Genomic DNA, 23,346 nt, shown 5'->3' with positions numbered 1-23,346 from the left:
CTCTAAAACAGCGTGCAGCTTTAAATAACGGCGTGAGTCCGCGATAAGACTGCGATCAGGTGCAATTTAGGGAAACGGGTCAGTTTCCCCAGTGGGGTTTTAACCCGTTAATTGCTGACAAAACAGAAAGAAAATCAGAAGAAACGATCAAGCAAACGATCAACAAAGGAGAAAACTAAAGCTCTCTATACCAGCAGGATTACGCCCACAGATCCCACAAGATTATCTTATATTTCCCCACATCGTAAGAAGAATTAAATAAATACATTTGACTTTTCTTTAAAAAGACAGTGCCGGATGTCATGAGCTCTGCGTGTAGATTTGCTGCGTGTAGATCTCAAAGTGAGCTGCAGTCATGCCTGTGAAGTCCCCCTCATTCTCTCATAACGTGAAAACTGCACAGTCACATGTGAAAATGAAGACAGCAAGAAGAGCAAGATGACTAATATGATCGCTGAGGTGTCAGATAACCGAAAATAGACCAAATGCATGCAATGACATTAATTACACCATTAGACGACTGCTCCACTCAGTGCAGACTATATATAACACATTATATCCAGTAGGGTTTTAAAATGTATCGTTTTTCTTCCACCTCATTAAATTCCAGTTTGACTTGTGTTATTGTTGTTGTTGTTTGCATGTTCTGCTTTGCATTCTCAAAAACAGGCTGTGTGTAAAAAAAAAAAAAAATGTAGCTATTAACAACACTTTTATCTTCACAAAAACGTGCAATCATCTAATTTTCAATATTGATCCACAATTTACGAGCATCATTAAGATTTTATGCTGTTTTTTTTATTCATGCTCTGTAACATCAAATTAGGATTTGCTGAGCTGCCTTTCATCCAAGTGTTAAAGTGACAGACAAGTTCTGTTTTATTTTAATACATTCCCCTCAAAATAATTCACTTATTTTGGATTAAATCATTAAAGCTCAATGATTAAATCATTAAGACCACCCATAATATTCCAATAACATAAAGCATAATAACATAGCCTGTTTTAAACAGTTTTAGTTTTCTTCTGGATAGCGTTTTCACAGGAAAAGCACATAAAGATTAAACTCAATCCCAGAGGGGGAAAAAAAATCTAACCACACACAGGAGGAAGAAAACATTCACATGCAGGGCTAGCCCAAGGCATAAGCAAACTAAGCCCTCGTTTGGGGATTCAAAATAATCAGGATTTCAATGAAAGGCTTGAATTTGGACTCGGATCATGGATGCACGTTTTTACACTGGTTTGTTGAGAAGGAGTGTATATGAGGAGTGAATTTGATTTGATGCTTTCAGCACAGAAAAAAAAAAAGATTTTAAATGGATAAAAATGTAAAGGAACTGGCAAGATTACCTTTCTATTTGACTTTAACCACTGTTTGATTATTGTGTTCCCATAGTAACAATCTGATGCCAAGAGTTCAAACTTGTCTTAGTGTTTTGAGCTCGGTTTGATGACAAGTCACATCTTGACAAATAATGACCAACTACCAAAAACTGCGTCTAAGCTCAGCCAATTAATCGTCGTCCTAACCCTGTACTTAAACACGGTTAGTTGCTTCTAACAGGAAGAGGGGCCCCCAAATTTAACTCAGCTTGAGACCCCATACCACCTGCAGCCAGTCCTGCTGGTACAGTTTCACCTGATCGTAAAGTCATTTCCTCCAGCTGTAGCCAGCCAGTCGCTGTTGAGCTGGACGTCTCACTAGATGCCGAGTTAAAGGAAACCAAAGTAACTCATAAATCAGCAGATGCACCATTCAAGTTTTAAACATCACATTGGGAAAGGATCTCAAATCTGCATCTGTGATTTAAAAATAAAAAAAATAAATAGAGCAGAGAATGTTTTCATGACTGAGACGGAAAGACATCCACGCTGCAGCGCGCCAGGCATCGGGAAGGTCACCCGTTTTTAACCTGCGCCCTTATCAAACAGATACAGCTGCACTTGCATGCATTGTGTATTTTTTATTTTTATTTTTTGATTGGGTGATGAAGAGTGAGCGGCTTATTTCTGGAAACCACCTGTTTGTTCTTCCTGTTTGCCTTTAACGTTTCAATGCTGCATGTGTCGAGCATATTAAACAAACCATAGACGAGCTGCATCAGAAAACCACAGCTGAGAGCTGTGTTGCTGCTGACAGCCTCAGTGATTTATGGATGTTTCCCCCTCCTCTCTCTCTCTCTCTCTCTCTCTGCCTCGCCTTCGCTCTCTTCTCCACGCGCTGGATCAGCTGATCCGTCACGTGACTCGCCCTTTTGCAAGATGGAGTTAAGCGAGTCTGTGCAGAAGGGGCTGCAGCTCCTGGCCGATCAGTCCGCCGTGAACCACAGCAGCTTTCAGGTGCTGCTGGATGTCTCCTTCCGGGGACTGCTCTCCTCCCGGGCCGACCCCACAGTCCTCGGTGAGCCGATGTCTCTCCCCTCGCCACCGCCGCCGCTTTTGTCTTCGCTCCTTCTTCCGGTTTCTCTATGTCTAGACTCGAGGTTTGCGGGTTTTGACGGAACTATAGCGTCCTGGATTATACACGTTCACGTTAAAAAAAAAAAGAAAAATTCTCGTGTGGTGCGAGCTGGGAGCGCAGTTTTAGGTGTTAAGGCGCTCTTTGAGGGGGTTTCTGTTTCTGTTAAACGGCCGCCAGGGCTACATAACACACCAGGTTCATCATACTGAAGTATTTCAGTAGCAATCACTTGGGATTGAAGTATTTTTAATATAAAATGGACAATCTGATCTTGCACACATTTTTATCCCGCTCTGTTTTTGCTGGTCGACTTTAATTTTCTAATAAAATCTACAAATTACACCAAAAATAAATGATTAAAGTGACGTTTTTTTTTGTTTTTTTTTAGCGCTTCAGTGTGAGAATTGTTTAGAAAATGAAATGTTCACCAGACAAACAAAGAAATGACCCCGGACCCCTCCCCAGCACTCCCGGCTGATGCAGCTGAGGGGTCCATTCACATGCAAATCGTCATTGATTTCCATTCTGCGCGTCAATCTGGGAGAACCCCGAGGAGAGGAAATGGATCGCATTGGCACCAACATGATTCCCCCAAAACGTAGGAAGAGAGGCGTACGCATCATCTCGCTTCACTGTCCCTCTGGTTTCAGATCAGCCCGAGTTGAAGCACATGGACAGGATCCTGCTGAAGCAGAGCCACGCAGCCCTGACCACCTTCATCCTGGAAGCGGTCAAACACAACGCCGACAAGTCCACGATAAGGTAAGGCAACAGCAGACCCGTATGGAAGTCAGAGGAGCTGATGGGATTGCTTTGAGGTCCTCTGATGTTTCATGTTGCACCATGAAACTCTCCAGGTCTGCAGCAGTGGATGCAGAATCTTACCTTTTTTTTTTTGCTAGAAATGTCTTTTTGCAGGAAAATGAAAAAAAAAAAAAGACCAAGTGGAGTTGCTTGCTCACGCTGTTTGGCTGCATGTTGTTGAGAAGTGATTATGTATGAAAAGAGGAACAAATGGAGGGAAATGTGCTGACGTTGCATTAAACGCTGATCAATGATGACCTTTGTTTCTGTTGCACTTTAACTCGAAATTTAGTCCTTTTTGCAAACTTTTTGTGGTGTATGTTAAAAACTCTGACGTTCAGGACGTCTGACATGAACTTGTATGAGAACACCTGTCTCTGTGCATGTCTGGGGAAACATTCAGCTGTGAAAAACGTCAGAATTGAGGTGTTTCTTATGGAGAAGTATCAATAAATCAGCGATTGACTGTCATTAGTGAAAGGGAGACCCAACACTAGGGGGACGAAAATCAGTTCTCTACCTCTTCACTAATCGAATCAAAACTAAAAATTCATTATTTTCAGTCAACATGCACCAACAGCAGGTTACCTGACGCATTTTTGTAAAATAAAAATCAGGCGAGGGTCAGTGACTCGTTATGTTCACTCATTGTTTTCTGATGGAATTTAAAACTGCTGCCTCTGTCAAGAAACCTCCAGATATGAATGCCACTGTTTTCTCATTAAAATGCTTTGTAATTGTAAAATGAAATCTGAGTCGGTTAAAAATCGCAGTCGGGTTTTCAAATGAAATCAGAAGTCGGTATTGAAAACGGCTGACTGGTTCATGTCTGATTTGGTACCTGTCTTGTGGTTTTCTCGTTCTAAAACCAGATGTTTTGGCACAGACTGCTGTGTCGTTTCACGGTGTCTCAAAGTTTCATTCGTAATCTCAAATCCTTTGTTCTGCTTCAACTGTGTGAAACTATTCTGTAGAAATGAAAAAGACATTTCTGTGCCAAACAGCACACATAAAAAAAAAATTAAATAAATAAAGGAGTCTCAATTGGGTTTGTGTACCAAAACAAAACCACAACTTTCCCTGAATTTTTTGTTGGGGGGGGGGGGAATAGTAGTAATCTGATTTATTGTACACTCATCAGTGAAAGTACTCACACTCACTTACATGACAAGATTTTGTCTGCAAGTTTTAATCTGACCAGAACAGATGGATAGCCCAAAAGCTTTGGAAACATTGTGGAAAACTAAGAAGTTCATTGTTAGTGTGTTTTTTGAGATCTGACCCCAAAGTTGGATTATTCTTGACAGAAATACACAAAATGCTGGAGGATATCTTACACTTCAGTCTGGTATAAGACTGATTTAAAATGGCTTCATCATAACATTTTAACATAAAGAAAAAAAAAATTATAATAAAAATGAACAATGTGATTTAATTGCTGTTGCTTAAAACACAGCAGCACCAGATATTCCTTCTCCTGTTTTATTACTTTAACATCCTGATTGTGGAATTTATGATGATATATGACTCAATAATGATACTCAATTTATATATTAATTTTGCTACATTAAATAATTTTAATGGGTGGCGCCCTTTGGTTTTCAATGGCGTGACTTTCAGTTTTTCTTTTTTTTTCTTTTTTTTTTTAGGATTGGAAATAATTCCAGGAGGTCATATTTGTTCCTCTTTTAAGCAAGGTCAAGGTGTAAAAGCCTTCTTTCAGCCAGCTGACTGGCAGTTGGCAGCAGCAGTTGGGAGAGGATTGGTGTTGCGTACGATTCAAGCTTAAACCACCGTACTGGAAAACATTTGAAAAACATTTTGTCTACCTTGATGTCGATAACCAACCCATGCCTCCCACAGATACGGATGAAATTCGAGTTTTCCGATCTGATTTAAATCTAAACAAACATTTCTATGAGATGCTTTAAAATCAATCTATGCAACTTTCGGATTTCCTCCGGAGAAAAAGTGTTATTGGACTTCAACTCCTGCCTGACAACAGCAAAATCTTCTTGCTTTGCTTAATAGGATGCAGATCGAATGACTTGTGTCCTGCTAGCTTAATGTTTTGCAGTCAGATGGTGTTTATGTGTTTTCACTCATGCACGCTTATGTCACAGTGCTGAAGCTTTTCCATTGGTCGAGATGAACGTATCACAAGCAAACATTTGAGGAAATCACCTCTTCGTTTCAGTTCCAGGTTCATGTTCAGCACCAAGTGTTCCAAATATTATGTTCATTTCGAAGAAAATAGGGTGTCAATGATCGCTACGAGTTAACGTTTTCTGTAGAATGGTATTAAAGAAAGACGTCTTAGCAAAAGCAAATAATAATAATAAATATGTGAATTTAAGTGTCTCTTTCTTTCTTGCAGCTCCTGCTTTGAGGAGCTCACTTTCAGCACAGACAGAATAGAAATATTCTTCAGCACATATCAGGTCACATCATGTTGATCTTAATAAATAAAAAATAATACATTTAACGACTGCAGTTTTGACTAACTTGTGTGGGTGGTAAACTGGGGTTTGCTTTGTTTTACAGAAACATAAAAAAGACATGGAGCATCTGTTGAGCAGGTAAGGATAAAAACTGGAGATTTTTTTTATTTATTTTATTTTTGCCTCTCTGATCTCATTCAGGATAAAATTTGATAGGTGTTAAGATTCTATTGCTGAACCGAATAAAGTTTTCGAAAGACTTTTGTGTTATGAAAAAATGAACTTGGTGGTGGAGATGAGTGTGTGTGTGTGGGGGGGGGGATGATTGAAATGTGTAGATCAGGGCTGAGAAAGTATAATTATCAGCAAACTGGTCTGGTATGAGATTTGGACATGATGACCAAAGCAGATGGATTTACCCTATAATTTCCTAAACCCACAATTTTCCCCCCAATAACAAATCTTGAATATTAAAATATATTTATATATATTAAAGGATGAAAGAAATATTGCTAAATATATTTTTCTTATCGGTGTATTTATTTTTGTTTTATGTGGTCTCCACATAAAAAAAAAAAAAAAAAAAACTTTCTGGATACGCCCCTGGCAGATTGGATGAACCTATAACAAATTTATAAGCCATTCGATTAATCAAACTGTACCCAAGTTGCTGCAACAAGCTCTTCCCTCTTTTAACTTTCCCCTCTTTCTAGCATGGGCAGACGTCCACCTCACATTAACGACGTATCATGGCGTCTGCAGTACCACATGAAGGTACAGACGCGTTGCGCCAGACCCTGTGCTCCAGCAGTTGTTTCTGCACCATTTGTTATGTGACGCTAACAGTGTCGTTCCCCCCCCACCCCCCACCATCAGAACGGGCAGCTGGATAAGATCAACGAGCCTTTCTACCTGATCTCACTGAACACGGAGGTATAACTGCTGCGCTGTTCTCCTTCTGTTTTCCTGCAGCTTCTGTACGAGTGCGCAACAAAAAAAAGCTACATTTGCTTGTTTTATTTTTATTTCCTTCATTTTTGTCAGAATGAAGGGTCCTCGGAGGATATCAACTTCACCTGCACAACGGAGCAGCTGCAGGTAACAGAAAAGCCACGTTAAACGGAGTTTAATTGTCAGAAAAACATAACGAATAAAAACTCATCCTACTTACGAGATGTCTGTCCTGTTTGATGCTTTTTTTGGGGGGGGGGATTTCAAGCTCACAGTATTATTTGTGCTTGTGGAATGGATGTACGAGCTGAACTAAATTGAATTTTGATCTTCTTCCTGGTCTGCCCGGTTTTTATTGGGAATGTTTCCCGCTTTTCTCTGCCGCTCTGGATTTTTTTTTTTTTTTTTTTTTTTTTGCTGGAAGTGACCCGTGTTTTTCTCTATTCCAGGATCTGGTGTCAAAGTTGAAAGATGCTGCCAAGAGTGTGGAGAAAGCCAGTCAGATGTGACGCCCTGCAGCAGCTACAGCAACTTCACCAACTTTTTTTGTTTTGTTTTGTTTGTTAATATTAGTTCCTGTTTTGTACACGAGTCTACATAACGTCACGCATGTTTGTGAATAAAGTCTGAAATAATAATAAAAAAAAGTATGTATTTGTCATTTGAGTCGTGCCAAACCTTGACATATTCTCAACAACCTTCTCATCCGACACGTCGGTATAGAGTTTTGATTTTATTTATTTTTCCTCCCCCTTGAAACACTGACAAAAAACTTGAGGAAATTTTAGACTTTTTTTTTCATCGTTTTAAACTGTAGTTTGATGCTATTACCGTTCACTTTCAACAAGGTACTCGGAGCCAAAACCTTACCGATTAATTGCCTGGAATTTCATCCCCTTTTCCCCTCCGAGTTTACACCCACATCAGCTGCAGCTTCAAAGCTCCTCAGTTGGAGCTGCACAGCGGCTCGGATTCCATAAACATCCCAAATTCCTCCATGCTCAGCCGACTTCAGATGCTTCCAATCGAACGTGGTTGTGCGTTTTATTTTATTTTATTCTATTGTTTTTTTGTTGTTTTTTTTTACACGAGCCTGTGAAAACAAAATGTTTGACGCCATTTGTTAGTGCGTCGGTCTTGGAGGAGAGCTTTAATAAAGCAGCTGCCTTCTGCCACAGCAGTCTTGCATGAGGGCAGCCGCTTGTGCTTTGCGGTTATTTTTAACACCAGCGAGGCTGGGGCGCGCTATAAAGTAATCGCTCGCATGCTACGCACGCCGATTGTTGCGCAAAGTGGTCAAAAAGTGCGTGAACGTGGATTCGGTGAACTCTAGAATTACGTTCCCGGAGGAAAGAAAAACAAAACAACAAAAAACCACTCCGACAGAGAATTTCTCTGCGCCTTTAAGCGACCGCTTGCTCGCGTTTTATGCCCAAATCGCAGCGTCTTGCGTGGTTTCGCTTTGAGAGAGGGACAAGAAAGAGAAACGCACTATCATATGCACACCTTTTGGTTTTGTTGCGTTTCGTGTCACCCACGCAGAAGATTTTTTTTTTTTTTTTTTTTTTAGGCAAACGTTCATACACCGACAGTAATTCCAAGGCACCCTTAAGCACAGAGATCACGTGACCACGGGGCGGTCGAACTACAAGCCATTTTGGGGACTGTGTCAGTTTCCACGGAGCACAAGCACATACACACACACGGAGAAGAGAGAGAGAGAGAGCAAGCGAGAGAGAGAGAGCGAGTGCTGCGTTTCAGCTCTAGAGGCGAAGCGGATATTTTGGAGGCAAAGTTATCAGTGCTGAAGTGGACGGCTGTCGGAACCGAAGCGGCGGGATTTGGATCCATTGGATCGGGATACGCGCGGCGCAGGAGGCAACGAGGAGTTTTGCTCCCCCCCTCCTCCCCCCCTTCCTCTTCTCGTCTTGGCGCATCTGAAATGCGCTGCGCTCCGCCGTGCGCACTCCGCCACTGACAGCGTCTGCAGCCCTGCTTCAAGATGGCGGCTCGGCTTCTATTCATTTTCTGCTGATCTGCCTCCCAACTTTCATTGTCTCCGCCGCGTCGAGAGCCGCCGATCGCCAGCCGAGCCTGCAGGTTTGTGCCCTTCCGTCTCGTCTCTAACTAGCAGCGGTGAAAGGCGACGATTAGGTGGCGTGCTTTTGTGTTTTTCCACCCTCTCTCTCTCTCTGTCTGTCTCTCTCTCTCCCTCCGCGCTGATCCGATCCAGCGGTGGATGTGGAGCTCTATCACCGACGTGGAGCTCAGTGTGTCTCATGCGCACTACTTTTCTTTCCCCCCTCCGTCTTCCTGCAAAAACAGATCCGCTCTCGGCCATAAAAGCCAATTATTGCACACTCTCGCTCGCAGACGCGTGGTACAGAGCTCGGTTAACTGGCTCTAAAGGCTGGTCTCGGCTAAGGTTTGCTTTGCGTCGTTTGGATTTATGTAAAGTGGGAGAGCCGAAGCGAACCAAGCTCGGTCGGCTGAGATGGCAGCGGCAGCAAGTGCTTCAAACGCTCCGTGTGGGCTCGGATTTCCACGCAGGGGCTTCATTTTATAGAGGTGGGATGGTGGAAGGGTCCCGAACCGGGTCCCGTTCGTCATTTGTGTGAATTCGACCCGGTTTCGGATTTTTGAACTTAACACGGATGGCTACCGGAAACGTGCCGTGGAGGTGAAGCGTTTCATTTGTGTCTTAATTATTTCATTAGCGGTGATCGATAGATGGCTGATTGTCGGAAAATAAGAAAGCGTGCGTGTTTTTCAACTGTTGTGTGGCGGTTTTGTTCGGATTGGATGGTTAAAGTTTGAGTAAATTAAAGCAAAAACAGCGGGGCGAGACGTCGGGGTGGATACAAAGAGGTGGCTGAGTCCTCCAAAGCAGCCAAAGCGTCTATTAAATTTACACGAACTGTAGCCAGAACAGGATGTTTGTTTTATTTTATTGACGTGCAATATTTTCAGCTTTCATCCAGCTTCATTGCATGTCCACGGTGTGTCTTATACAGTAGGCTATGCTGACAAGTCTCCTCTATCACGCGGAGGGAAAAAAATGATCAGTGTTCATTAAGAAAGCTTCAATGAGAGGGGGGAAAAACTAGAATATTTTTTCATTGTTGGTTGTTTCAGGTTAACATCCTTGGTATACATGTATACAAGAAGTTTTGTTCAAATGAGCTGAAGCTCCAATAAGTTACCATTTATTTTTTTATTTTTTGTATATTCCACTTTATACATCCAGTCACAGCGGCGGATACAAGCTTTAGTTTTTCCTGCTGTTTTTGTTCATTTCATTGGGTTCTAATAATTATCTCAAAGTACTGTTGAGCTGTTTGCAACCAGGGGAAACGCCGTGACAGGCAACGGTGCCGTTTGAGGACAAACGAGCATCTCTTTGGGTCAATTGCGAGGACTTTTGGAAATCTAGACTTGTGCGGCTTTTTTTAAGGCTTATTCTCCATAAACTGCTGAGTTGAGTAAATTAATTCAAGTCGGAACGGCGGATACAGTTGGGAGCTAATCTTCCTACTGATCCTCTGTGAGTTGAACCATTTATTCAGAAATAAACTTTTTTTTTTTTTTGCGGGGGGGGGCATCGACTCGAAGTCATGTCATAAACGGGAGCAAACAGCCCCGCTCCCACAGGACGGAGAAGGGAGAACAGTTGTCCAAACACCAGGCGATCGATTAATGGCGCAACAGGCTCCTCCTCGCATATATGCGGACATTATCCATCATTGTGCGGGTCTGTGGCATCCATTGGAGCCGAGACGCTGTCCAAACTTGCCCTGTCAGGGGTCTGGTGAGCCTCAGAAGCGGTTTGAGAAAAGTCTGACGCGCAGTCTGGCATCATGGTGCTGATGGTGGGCAAGACTGGCTCAGTCAAATCCAGTATTTATTTATTATTTTATTATATTATATTTTATCCACCCTCCCCCAGAAAACCATAACCTCTGTTGGCTTTACACACACTTAGTGACAACTTTTATTTCAGGAAAAACAATAGTACCTGAGAAGAGTTCATGTCGACATTTAGTTTACATTTGTGTTGTTTTGCCTCCAATCCCGCATAAAGTCTTAAAGCGTAAACAGTATAAAGACAGAGCTGGCTTGAGGTATAAGCAAACTAAGCTACTGGTTAGAGCTCAGAAGGGTATGTATGTCATAACTTGTTTACAGTTTGTAGTGGATCAAGAATGAGCCGACTTATAAATGCCTTGGATTATTTTAAGAAAACGGTGTAAAAAATAATTTAAAATGGTTGGATCTGAATAGTAATGTGTAATGCACATTTGCTTCAGATTTCATTGGTTATGGTTGTAGAGTCATTTATTTTTTGCTGTCACTTTAACAGGTTCTATTTTTGCTGCCTGTGCTGGGATCACACTTCATGCTCTAAATGTTTGCAAGTGAATAGCAACAAGTTTAATGTAATTTTCCTCTTAGTGCCTGTAAGTTCGGCTGATTAAATTTGACACATCCATCCCAACACCAAGTCTGTATTGGAACATTGTGACTTTTTTTTTTTTTTTTTTACCTCACCTCCACAATTTACAGCTTTTACCTTCCAAACTATGTTATCCCAAGTATTTTGTATTAAATAAAAGAAGCAAACTGACGCAAACAGTCAATTAAAGAGATTCACTGTTGGGTGTAGTTATATGCACAATGAGCAAACAAAAAAAAAAAAAAAAAAAAAGGGTGTTGCTGTGGTGGCTATGTTGCCCCCAAATCAAATTCTTCTTAAGACTCAATTGAACCTTGGGTCGGCACTGCCGATGAGCTTTACCCACAACTAACTTCTGTGAAGTTACTTGTTTATAAAACAAATATGCGCTGAAAGGTAATGGCCAGACTGTGTGAGAGGCTGGTTCTGACGCAGAACAAATGCAGCCTGTGTTCCAATTTGCGGGTTTAACTTCGGCGCAGCCTCTGCTGTCTGGCCATGTTGCTGCTGCTGCTGCTGCTGCACCGTGCTTATTATCGCACACACGCCATGAAGCGAAGCACTGCTGCTCGAAGCGAAGCAGTTCTCCGACTGGGACACCGTAGCCTATAGCTCTTTGTAGCCCAAAAGCTTCGGGTTTATGCGGGGCTTCAATGCGCCCCCTCTCTATCGTAGGAAACCCCGCAGCCCCGCCGAACAGATATGAGCTTCTCTTTTTTTCCCCCCCCTCTACAAAATGGCAGCCGTGCTGTCGGCAGCCTGGCAGTCCAGCGGCGGAGGGGACGGAGACTCTCGGTCCCTCCTTCCTCCTCCTTCCCGCTCAGCTTCACCGGCAGCTCGCCGACTTTTTGTTTTGGTTCGACATCCTGCGTCGTTCTGGTCACTGGCGAGCCGCCACGCGAGCTCAAAGCAATGGGAGTTGCCATAGAAACGGTCGGGTCCCCCCCCCACCGCTCCTCCCTTACCCTCGCACCCGTTCGCCGCCTGTGTGGCACACCTGACGCAACTACCGGGAGCCTGGAATCATCGCTCCCGGTTAACCCTCGCTCGGGCTGAGAATCCGCCTTTTCTCAGCAAATTATGCTCTCATTCATATATTTCTATATGTTAAGCGGCATTTAAGGCTTTGTTGCTGGATTGGTGCTATTTATTCCCGGTGACAAACACTCACTAGGTGTAACTTCTTCTCCAGCTGTTTGTCCATTTAAAGCAAATGTTGACACAGCAAATCGCATTTAAAAAACACAACACACACACATCTAGAGTTGATAAATCTGACTGGTTGACGCGTCATTTTTTATTTTTATTTAATTTTTTCAAAATTTGAATCACCTCGACATTTGGATCCTGCCTGCCCCATTGCTTCGTTGTTATGCCTACTTTAGATGACGGTCATATAAAGTGGCATCGATTTCCCCATGATCTGATTGATTTATGATATTTTACTGCCTCCTCGCCGGCTGAATGCCATGTCACTGCCCATCAATCTGCCACAGAAGGAAAAAAAAACCCCTCTCCTTTCGGTTGGTTATTTTTTAATTAGCATAAAAGATGGTGTTGATTTAACACAGTCAAGCAAACAACATCTTTTCCCATGCAAATGGTGCTCTGGACCATCAAGGCTTTGGAGGATGACTCTCTCAATTAAAACATACTTTGGTGTTTTGGTTTGAATATCACAATGGAAAGGCTATACAGTGAAGTGGCTCTTGAAAATATATATTTTTAAAAAGTCTTTCTAAAATTGTAGTTAACAATAATAGTCATTGTTGTTCCTCAAATGGTCAACATTTCCACTCAGATAGCATCTGCAGCAGCCATCCTGACACATTCCCTCTTTTCTTTCTTTCCCATGTAGGATTTTTCTTTTTCTTTTTTTTTTTTCTTTTTTTTTTTGTAAAGTTCTGCCAACATGCATCGGACCACCAGGATAAAGATCACCGAGCTCAACCCTCACCTCATATGCGTCCTCTGTGGAGGATACTTCATAGACGCAACCACCATCATCGAATGCCTCCACTCTTGTAAGCACCGTTTGTCCCTCAGCCCAGATTTAGCACCCTCATTTTTTTTCTGACTGATATTTTCTCTGTTGCAGTCTGCAAAATGTGCATTGTACGCTACCTGGAAACAAGCAAATATTGTCCCATCTGTGATGTACAAGTGCATAAAACGAAACCCCTGCTCAACATTAGGTGAGACAGTGTTTTGTTGAAGTCGCTTTCTTTGACACGTGTTGCCCCTGGGTGTGTCTTTTTGCTTTTAATCACAGATGAAAAGTGCTATTATGTTTTGCCACTCTTCCTTTTTGACTTGCCCTTTGTGTGGATGAATCAGCCATTCATTGTCATATGTATAAAGGCTGTAATTTCTCTGCTCATCCAATGCATTCAACCTGCTGTGTCAGAAGTTTGTGTTTGAACATGACAGGAGTTTTTCCATTTTCTCTGCAGATCTGACAAAACTCTGCAGGACATTGTGTACAAACTGGTTCCGGGCCTCTTCAAAAGTAAGAATATTCAAATCTCTTCACTGTGCAAAACGAATCCATAGAAGTGGGAGCTTGTGGTGTGGCTCATTTTTTGTAAGGTTGTGAAGTTTTTAAATGCCACATTTTGATATTTCAAAGATTAGAAGCTGTTCCGATTTCAGAGCTGAGGTGAAATGAGAAATTATGGACACTGTTGGTTCTGATGTCTTGCAAAGTGCTATTGGTAAAGAAAAATCAACCAATACGTGTCCAACTTGTTTGAATTGTGATGTTTTTGCACTTAAAAAAAATAAATATTTTTTTAAACCCCTTCAGATTTGTTGCCATCTTTCCATAATGTTGACAAATGTTACAAAAGACCCAAATTATTTCCACAAGTCATCCCATTTTGCCGTGTTTGATGGTGAAATCGTTGCTTATAACTCACCCTGGTAGCATTTCCTTTCTTTAAGAGTCTGTGACAGCTGTACTGACTTGTCTTCCTGAATTCGTGCAGATGAAATGAAAAGAAGGAGAGACTTTTATGCAGAGCATCCTGTAGATGGTGAGTCGAAGATCCAGCCTTTTTATATAAAGTGTGATTGGTCCTCCTTATTTTTCCTCTGTAACCTGTACATTTTCTTTGCCTATAAAAGCTTCCAATGGTTCACATGAGGATCGTGGAGAGGTGGCGGACGAGGATAAGAGAATTATCACCGATGACGAGATCATCAGCCTCTCCATCGAGTTCTTTGATCAGACCAGGTGAGCTTTTGTTCTGAAAGTACATGAAAGCGACTTTTATGAGGACATAATTAAAGAAATTTAACATTTAGCTCATTTGCAGGTTATTATCTTTCTCTGTTAAATTGCTCTAAAATGTTACTTTTACGTTCGTAATTTATCATTTGCGGTGTCTGGAAAAAAAAATCTGTTTGGATTTTCTTGTACTTGAGTATTTAACATATACTTGCATACATAAAGGGAATACATACTGGTATTTGTTTAAAATGTAAAAGATTTATAATTTACAAATATCACCTATTATAATACCCAGTGGATTTTGTCCAATGTGTCATTTGTAAAGAGTCCTTTATGGTTACCATGGGAAATTACATAAAAATTAGTGCAAAATCATGACTTACTTTTTTTTTTTTACATTTCTGAAATCAAAAAAGAAAATCATACTTACTGAGAATAAAATGGTAAAAACTGATTCTGAGAAGCATTGTATGTTGACTAGTTTAACTTCAACAAGAATGTAATGGAAGTGTGTGTGTGTGTATGTGTGTGTGTTTTTTGTTTTGTTTTGTTTTTAGACTTGTAGGAGGGGTGGAAGACAAGCAAACAAAAGAACAGGTATGTATCACTGATTTGGCAACCTCTCCATAGAATATCCAAAATAATAATAATAATAATAAAAACCCACTACCTGTTTAAAGAAGCAGCCATGTTGTTTCTGCAATGCAAATATTGTTGTTTTTACGGTGGACCAACCAAATGGCTACCTTCTTATAAAAAAGTTTTTTTCAATGCTTTTAGCACAAGATGCAAAATAATTCTTTATATATGGATATCTGCAGGTGGCTAACAAGAGGTACCTGCAGTGTCCAGCCGCCATGACAGTTATGCATCTGAGGAAGTTTTTGCGCAGCAAGATGGACATCCCAAACACATATCAGGTCTTTTATATTGTGTGTTTTTCATATTTAAGTTGATACTTTCATATAAATACAAATTGCAAAATTTGGGGGTTTTTTTTCCATTAAATTTGTTTGCATATATTTTGTGTGATCCAGGTTGAAGTCATGTACGAAGACGAGCCTCTCAAAGATTACTACACATTAATGGATATAGCTTATATCTACACTTGGAGAAGGGTAAGCAGTCTCCTTGGACATGTTGTCAACAGGCTTATTTGAAGTGTTAGTCCTAAAATATACAGGCAGTTATATCATATTGACAGTTAAATTCCTGTCCATTTGTAAGGAAATTTAGGCATAATCCAGTCCAATGGAATAAACCCAATCCTGTTATTTTAACACATTTTTATAGATATAATTAACTGCAAACAATAAACTATCCCCCCTTTTTATGGCTAAGGTTTTATCGGAGAAGATATAAAGTATAAATCTGGTTGTGACATTATTTTAATTTATTAATATTTTGACTATAAGCTATGATGCTAATGATTAGGCTCACTCTGGAAAAAATATTTAATGCTTTCCAACTCCCTGATGAAATTTAGAAATGCTTGGAAAAGTGTCCAGATTTCTTTTTTCCCTATTAACTAAAATATATCAAATTGAAATGTCTGAAAAATAAAGGGCTTGTTGATGTTGATTTTGTTTTAGATACTATCCTATATTTTTGGGTTTTGTAGCCTGAGTTCTAACAAATTAATTTATAATTAGTTTTTGAATTATTGCTTAAAATAAACTCAGCTGTCCCTTGAATTCAGCTGAAGTCCTGAACTGCTGTCTAGATGCCATGTGAATCTTTTTTTTTTTTTCTACTTTGTGAAATGAGGATATCACTAATCACAAAGTAGTATTTAGCTCTTCCGTATTTATTCAATGAGAATCTTTTCTGGATTTTTAAATATCTGGGTATTCAAGATGCTCGGAGAATAATACTTTTTTTTAAAAAAATGTAACAATTGATAACAAAAACTAACTAGGAAACGTAATCAAATGCTCAACTTATGATAGGTGGAAAAATATGTAAAATGGACTCTAGAAAATAATTATTTTAAAGGAGAAAAAAATGTAGGGACCTTGCAGGCTAAACATGTGTATATTTTTGTACATGCAGCAGATGTTTATACATTTTTTTTTTTACTTGGAAAGCTTAAACTTGTAACATTTACATTTTTTAGGAAGTAACTAAAGGGTTCCATAAATTAATAACATGATATTGACTGTTTTGAAGTATTTTTTATTAACTTAACACCATTCACATAAGTGGTTTGATTTGATATCTCTATTTGAAGCTTAACTGTTCCATTCGTTGCAGTGCCTTTAAACTGAATGGAAATGTAAAAAATAAACGATGAGAGGGAGAAATCTGACTCATGGACATAAAATTCAAAATATACCACAAATGTGTAATCGTGCCTATGTGACTTTATAGAAATTCAAAAATCCCTAAAGTCACAAATATTTATATTTGATAGGAAATTAAGAATTTTTGGGGGGGGAAAAAAATTGATATTCTGCTGAAAGATCCATGTTTTGAACATGCAATTTTGATTAACACTTTTTGGTAAAGGACTTCCGAAGTTTTATTTAAAATAAAATGAATAACTAAAAGAAAAAATAACCATGTTTTATGTAAACGATGCACTCCTGGTCATTTATTTTAAGGTTTCATTTTCTCTTCAACTCTGCACAGAACGGACCCTTACCTCTGAAGTACCGGGTCCGACCCAACTGTAAGAAAATGAAGGTGAACCACCCCCAGCAGGAGGGTCAGAACAATGCCAGCAGGTCCGGTCCGGAGAGCGACTCTGCCAGCGACAAAGCAGGGAGTCCCGTCGGGGCTCCCTCCACCTCCTCGTCCCTGCCAAGTCCCGGAACCCCCGCGCAGTCTCCGCACCCTCAGCTCCCTCACGGCCCGGGCAACAATAGCAGCAGCACCGTGAACGGAAGTTCAGCTGCTGTCTCAGCCGCAGCGGGAGCTCAGACCCCGAGCCGGTCCTTCAGCCAGTTCAGCGGCGGCAGCGGGGGCGGCAGCGGCGGCAAGCCGCGGAAGGTGTCCCTGAACGGCTCGGCGACTTCGTCCGGATGACGCGGGGCTCCGGAGCCGACCTGCCAACGCCAGACTCCCGCTCAGCTCCTACATTTTCCATGCCAACGTAGTCCCACTGTGTAGACAATGTTCTCTCTCTTTCTGTCTCCATTCGTCGTTCTAAATATTATGGCATCATTTGTAAGTTTAAACGTAGTGGAATCAGAGACATTTCAAGATAAAAGAAGGATGAGATGGGAAATTTAGTCTGAAAGGAAAATGTTGGAAGGGGAGGAGGGAAAGAAGAAGAAAGTTGGATAACATGTCTCTCCCCTTTGAAAGCTACATCTTTATTTTACAGGAGTGACTGAAGGTGACACTTGGATTTTGTTTTATGTCTCTTCGATTTAAAGGTGTTTCTCATGATTAATTCATGTGTGTTGGGATACTTTGAAGCACAGTTTAATGCGCATGCTCATTGTGACTTTTCTGTTCAGGAAGAGGCTTCAGGGTTCGGGCGTGTCCGTCCCTTTTCTAGAGTTTTTGGACATCAGGAGTTTCTGAAGCGGGAAGCATCAATGGGAGAAAAATAAAAGCATTTCTGCGTTTTACTGGGAAACAAAAGAAAAAAAACACCCTTCCTTGTAGCTGGACTGTTCATCCTTCACGTCTTTTAAAGGTTTCCGCGTGTAAATAGACAAAGTGCATATTTAATCAGCCATGGTGTTATTCTCTAACTGCCCTTTGTTCTAAAGGAAGGACTTGGCTTCATTTCATGACAGATGTTTTCATGTCTCTGTTTTCTGTATTTGTATCGCTCAATTGTATGAACAACTTACCGTATTGTTACTGTTGCACAGTATAAAACATCTAAATAAAACATTTTACACTTATGCAGAAAACACACGCCTTTGTTCTGTTTTTCTCCTTAGACATGCCTTTGCATGACAGACAAAAATAACTAAAATAATACAATAGAATCGAAATACGAAAAATGATTAATACAGATACGCAGCAGGTTCGGTTCTTTCAAACCGAACCTGCGGTTCCAATACGTTACCGCGGAACGTATTGGTTTTATTTTGGCTTATGAAGTAGCTCCTCACTCTTTGGAGGAGCTAACATTGAACCAGCTTTTAGCTCGACTTTTCAAATGAAATAATCGTGTTTATTAATGCAAAAGAAACAATATAGACGTAAACAGTGACGTATAAAAATTGTTGAACAATTATGCTCAAATTTGCATAAACATTAGCTCCTGTGTTGCAGAGATCTTTAGCTGAAGTCTATTTCTGTCACGATTCTGGCCCGTCTGTCTGCCTGCTCTGTTTTCCTCCACAGCTCTCACCTCTCCAATCATGCCCATGGTACCGCCACATTCAGCACTCAGGCAGGCAGACGATGCCGGATTTTTGAAGGCCTTTAGTGTGAGGTAAAGGTGAGGTCATTTAATTTTGTTTATATAGCACATTTTCAGCAACTAGGCAATGCAAAGTGCTTTACAGGAATGAAACTGTAAAGCACTTTCCTTTGGTTTGGTTAACAAACCAAAGGAAAGAAGAAGAAAAAATAAATCTAATGTTGATCTAAAGTATAAACTAGGTGCTCCTGTTCAGGGTTCCTCAGTATATCCCACCACTGCTGTACAGACGTAAACTGACATTTCATGAGTCTCCACTGCTTCCAAAAAACATGAAAATCCTTTTTTAAAACAACCATCATTTAACAAAACAGTATTGAAATGCCAGTATGCACTTTTAGGTCTTACGTTATTAATAAACACATTCCCTATAATCATAGAATGATCAGAAAACCCCACTGGACATAAAGCGCATGATTTAAATATTTGCAAATGGTGCCCAAAACAATAGAACCTATCTAATCTTGCCAAATTCTTTTTACGGTGAGCCCAGGAATATTGCATTATCCTTCCATTTTTAGATCGCCACATGTCAGCTAAATCCTGTGTTTCAATAATGCGTTTCAATTTCCTCCTTGACTGTACATGTGGCTCCAAATGATTCCTATCTAGATCACCTATTGTACAATTAAAATCACCTCCTAAAATTAAATAATCTGTTGACATACAATTTAATAGTGTATCTGCTAACTTTTCTAAAAACACACAACGTTCACTTGGAGTGGCAGGAGCATATAAGTAAAATAAATGTTATCTTTTCATACTTAACAGTGACTTTTAACAATCTTCCAGTTACAAAATCTTCAGTTTCAATAGAAACTGGAAGAAAGTTTCTTGAGAAAAGAATAGCTACTCCAGCACTTAGTGAAGTTTTATGACTCAAAACAAGATTTCCATCCCATTCTTTCTTCCAATCAACCTCATTTTCAACATCACTATGAGTTTCTTGAGCAAAAGCAATGCATTTAGATTTTAAAAGTTCAAAATACACAGCCCTTTTTTTCCACATCCTTGCACCATTAAGGTTTAAAGATGAGATTTTAAATCTACTCATATTCACACAAAAAAAGATCCAAAGGAAGAAAAAAGAAATACTGACTTTCATGAAACTCCCAAAATTTGAGCTCTAACTTTTTGCACCAGTTTTCGAAGTCTATAAACTTCAGTGTCCCTTAACCCATCAGAAGTCCTTTGTCTCATTAACCATTTAGCTGAGTCAACAAACAGTTTTTTATTTGGAAACAAATCTTCTACGACAACATCCCATTTTCCTTTTGTCACTTCCAAAAACCTTCCAATCTGCTCTAGACTGTAACCATTAGTACTATTATTACTATGGAGGAATCAGATTCTCTATTGCTGTCAGAATCAGATAAAGCCAGATAAAGTTTCTTGAGCTCCTTCCCCAGCATCAGCCACCGGTTCTCCTTCCCCAGCATCAGCCACCGGTTCTCCTTCCCCAGCATCAGCCACCGGTTCTCCTTCCCCAGCATCAGCCGCAGAAGTTCCCTCTGCATGTGTGGAGTGGAAGGAGAACGAGTGTGAGTTTTTCTAAAGGTTTGATCTTCACCTTTTACAGTGGTGATTCACTTGTTTCGCACTTTAACACGATCTGTTTTCACTGGTGTTTCAATAGTGTCTTTTTTCCCCCCCGGCCGCGCCAAGCTTTTAGCTCGGCGCGATGGCCGGGAAAAGTTACGGTGCTGCAGGCTTTAGGAGCCTTTCACGTCGGCATGGTATTAAAATACCAGTTGGCGTGGATTTTTCTGTTGAGGAGTGTGGTTTAGCTGTTGGGGAACTTGTTGGGTGTGAAAGTGTGAAGGCAGCGTCCAGGATGAATAATGCAGTGGTTATTTTTTTGGACTCGATTGACAAGGTGAACAGAGTTGAGAGGGGAATTGTTTTGAGAAATACGCAAACTACTGTTTTCCCTTTGATGAACCCTGCTAAGAAGATCATCCTGTCTAATTTGCCACCTTTCATCAGTGATGAGGTGTAGTTGAAGGAATTGTCACGTCACGGCCAGATCGTGTCGGCAATGAAAATGCTCCCGTCGGGATGCAAATCAGCAAAGCTGAAACACGTTGTTTCATTTAGAAGACAAGTGTTTATGATTCTCAAAAATGATATTGAGGAACTGAGCATAGTGATGAAATTTAAAGTTGACGGCTTTGATTACACTGTTTTTGCAACAACTGAAACAATGAAGTGTTTTGGGTGTAACCAGGAGGGACATTCGGTTCGTAATTGCCCTGAAAAGGTTCAAAAAAGAGACTGTTCAGGTTAATGACATCAGCAGTGAGCGCAGCTGCGACGCTCACACATGCGCACTCGAGAGAGAGAGAGAGAGAGAGAGAGAGAGAGGGAGAGAGAGAGAGAGAGAGAGCGCGAGCGCGAGAGAAAGGGGCGAGAGAAAGCGCGTGCGCGAGAAATAGTTCTGTGAAACTGCCCTGTCAGTTCTGTGTCAGGAGTCGATGAAGGAAAGCAGCCGAGGTAGTTGGATGAAAAATGTCCCGTGGACTTTGGAGAGGACAGAGGGAAGCTGCTGAGATCGAAAGAAATAAAAGGCCGGCAGGAAATTTGTGTGAACTCCAAAGTTTCCTGCTGCCAGGTCACGTGACTTCATTCTCCCTACAAATTACAAATATTAAAGGGAATAATCAGCAGTTTTCTTGACTTGAAACTCGGCACAAGATGGACGGAGAGAGAGCGAGAATCAACGCCTCTGCACAGATCTTGACACTGTGGACTATCACCATTTCTCGGCTCCGAGTCCATCTGAACTACGACGAGATACGAGGATTAATGCTCGCGCTGGACCTCCCAGGACTGGTTCGGTCTGAGATCCATCTCTCCAGGCTCCTCGTGTTAATGTGGAACAGGTTCCGCTTCAGAGGAGAGCAGCGGCGTCTGGACTGATGGAGACAGAATAAGTTGCATCAAGAACAGAAGCAGTGGCGCAACTACACATTATTTAGGTGGATGCAAAAACATAGATCGGCGCCCCCCCTCCCCCCGACCGAGGGAAGGAACGTCAGGGTGAAGGAGCGACGCTCACTAATTCCCCCCTAACAGCGCCATTGAACAGAAGCTTCCGTTCGGCATGCTGAGGGTGCAGCAGGACCCTCTCCACTGTGAGGGAACCGGACCAAGCGGCTGTGCTGCTGCTGCTGCTGCTTCATGAACTCTGGAAACATAAAGAAAACCAGACAGTTTCTATTATTCCTCCTTATTTCTGCGCAGCACCATTTATTGTTGAACTTCCTGATGATACGTTGGCACTTTTGAGATTTGATTCGTTGAGCTTTCCAAATGATGATAATAGTCTGACATTTGTGATACTGGAAAAAATAACAGCAATTTCAGGTAAGGTTTCCTTATTTCTTTTTTATTATTTTTATAATTTTTTTTTACAAATAGACTCAAGTTAGAAAAAAAAAATCCAAGTTTCGCTTTTATTTGTGATAATGTGGTCATCAGTTGGTGTAACTGAACGCTGCCACGACCGCTGCCGGTACAGGAAGCACAAATCCGTAGCACATTCCGTGAATGAAGCAGAGCTCATGCTGACCACACAGGGCAACTCCGCTATGAACTAAGTCATAGTGGAGTTCACGTCTACCCCTCCCAGGGAGGGTAGAAATGTCCCCATTGCATGATGCTGCCAAGTGCCAACCCCCATGCTTCACTGTAGCAGAATCTTGTTTTTTATGATCTCGGAGTCCTTCGGGTGCCTTTTAGCAAGATCGTCTGCCACATGTCTTCTAATTAAATAGTGAGTGACTTTTGTCTGGTCACTCCATTCGGGATTGGTGGATTGCTGGAGAGATGGTTGTGCTTCTGGAAGAGGAGCCCTGGAGCTCTGATAACAATCGTGTTCTTGGTCACCTCCCAGAATAAGTCTATTCCTAAAGCAGCATAAATATTTCTGTATCCTTCCCCATCTTTGTGCCTCAAGACATTCCTATTGGGAAGCCTCGAGCCAATTGCTTTTTAATGTTATGTTCGACACTTCCGCTTTGTTAACTGTGGGGGACTTTGGCAGACCTGCACCTTTCAAAATCAAGTCAAATCAGCATTTACCACAGGTGGACTGTATTCAAGTTGTAGAAACATATTTTTATATTTATGGTAAAGGTTGTGAATATTTGATTTATTATTTCCAGTTATATATTAGTCTTTCCAATATATATATATATATATATATATTTAAATTAGCTATATTATTAACGAAAATCTGCTCGAAAAGGACTTTTTAATTTTTATTTTTGAAGCATAGAAACGCGAGATCACTGCCTGAAGAAATAAATAAAGACAGCGATCAAATAAGCAATGATAAATAATTAGAAATAATTAAAATGCGCTCGAATAAAATTGCTACATTTGACTTTTTTGGTATTAAGACTTGCGCACAGAACTATAAAGATGTTCCGTTCCACAATAACACATCTCTGTCGAAGATTGTGAGACAACCGACTGACACCATGTTTTTTCTTACTGGACATCATTTTCTCAGCGTTTTATGTATATAAACATTTTGTTATTTTCCTTTACCTCTGTGTGAATTAACAGATTTTCCGGTGCGATAAGCTTTAAAACCCTTCAACATTTAGC

General features: G+C 40.8%; 1 protein-coding gene across 1 annotated transcript; it reads left to right on the top strand.

Annotated features, from left to right (window-relative positions):
* The first annotated feature begins 2,214 nt into the window (after nucleotides 1-2,214).
* On the top strand, nucleotides 2,215-18,216 carry bmi1a (BMI1 proto-oncogene, polycomb ring fingera). Its single transcript, XM_081602018.1, has 18 exons — nucleotides 2,215-2,404; nucleotides 3,115-3,226; nucleotides 5,646-5,709; nucleotides 5,813-5,847; nucleotides 6,423-6,483; nucleotides 6,586-6,642; nucleotides 6,754-6,807; nucleotides 7,110-7,158; nucleotides 8,733-8,760; nucleotides 13,016-13,137; nucleotides 13,212-13,308; nucleotides 13,567-13,622; nucleotides 14,101-14,148; nucleotides 14,240-14,348; nucleotides 14,903-14,942; nucleotides 15,167-15,265; nucleotides 15,383-15,463; nucleotides 16,977-18,216. The coding sequence occupies exons 1-18, from the start codon at nucleotides 2,266-2,268 to the stop codon at nucleotides 17,370-17,372; spliced, it is 1,647 nt and encodes a 548-aa protein (XP_081458144.1). The 5' UTR covers nucleotides 2,215-2,265; the 3' UTR covers nucleotides 17,373-18,216.
* The last annotated feature ends 5,130 nt before the right edge of the window (nucleotides 18,217-23,346 follow it).

This window comes from Poecilia reticulata, chromosome 20, assembly GCF_904066995.2.
Source record: "Poecilia reticulata chromosome 20, P_reticulata-male-v2, whole genome shotgun sequence".
Taxonomy (NCBI): domain Eukaryota; kingdom Metazoa; phylum Chordata; class Actinopteri; order Cyprinodontiformes; family Poeciliidae; genus Poecilia; species Poecilia reticulata.
Note: the sequence above shows the minus strand (reverse complement) of the source record. Positions and strands in the feature narration are given on the sequence as shown.

Excerpts from the sequence above, each read along its gene's own strand:
- bmi1a (XM_081602018.1), top strand. The coding sequence starts at position 2,266 with ATGGAGTTAAGCGAGTCTGTGCAGAAGGGGCTGCAGCTCCTGGCCGAT. Across the intron at positions 6,643-6,753 it reads TGATCTCACTGAACACGGAG|AATGAAGGGTCCTCGGAGGA; the intron begins GTATAACTGCTG and ends CATTTTTGTCAG. Across the intron at positions 13,623-14,100 it reads GGTTCCGGGCCTCTTCAAAA|ATGAAATGAAAAGAAGGAGA; the intron begins GTAAGAATATTC and ends GAATTCGTGCAG.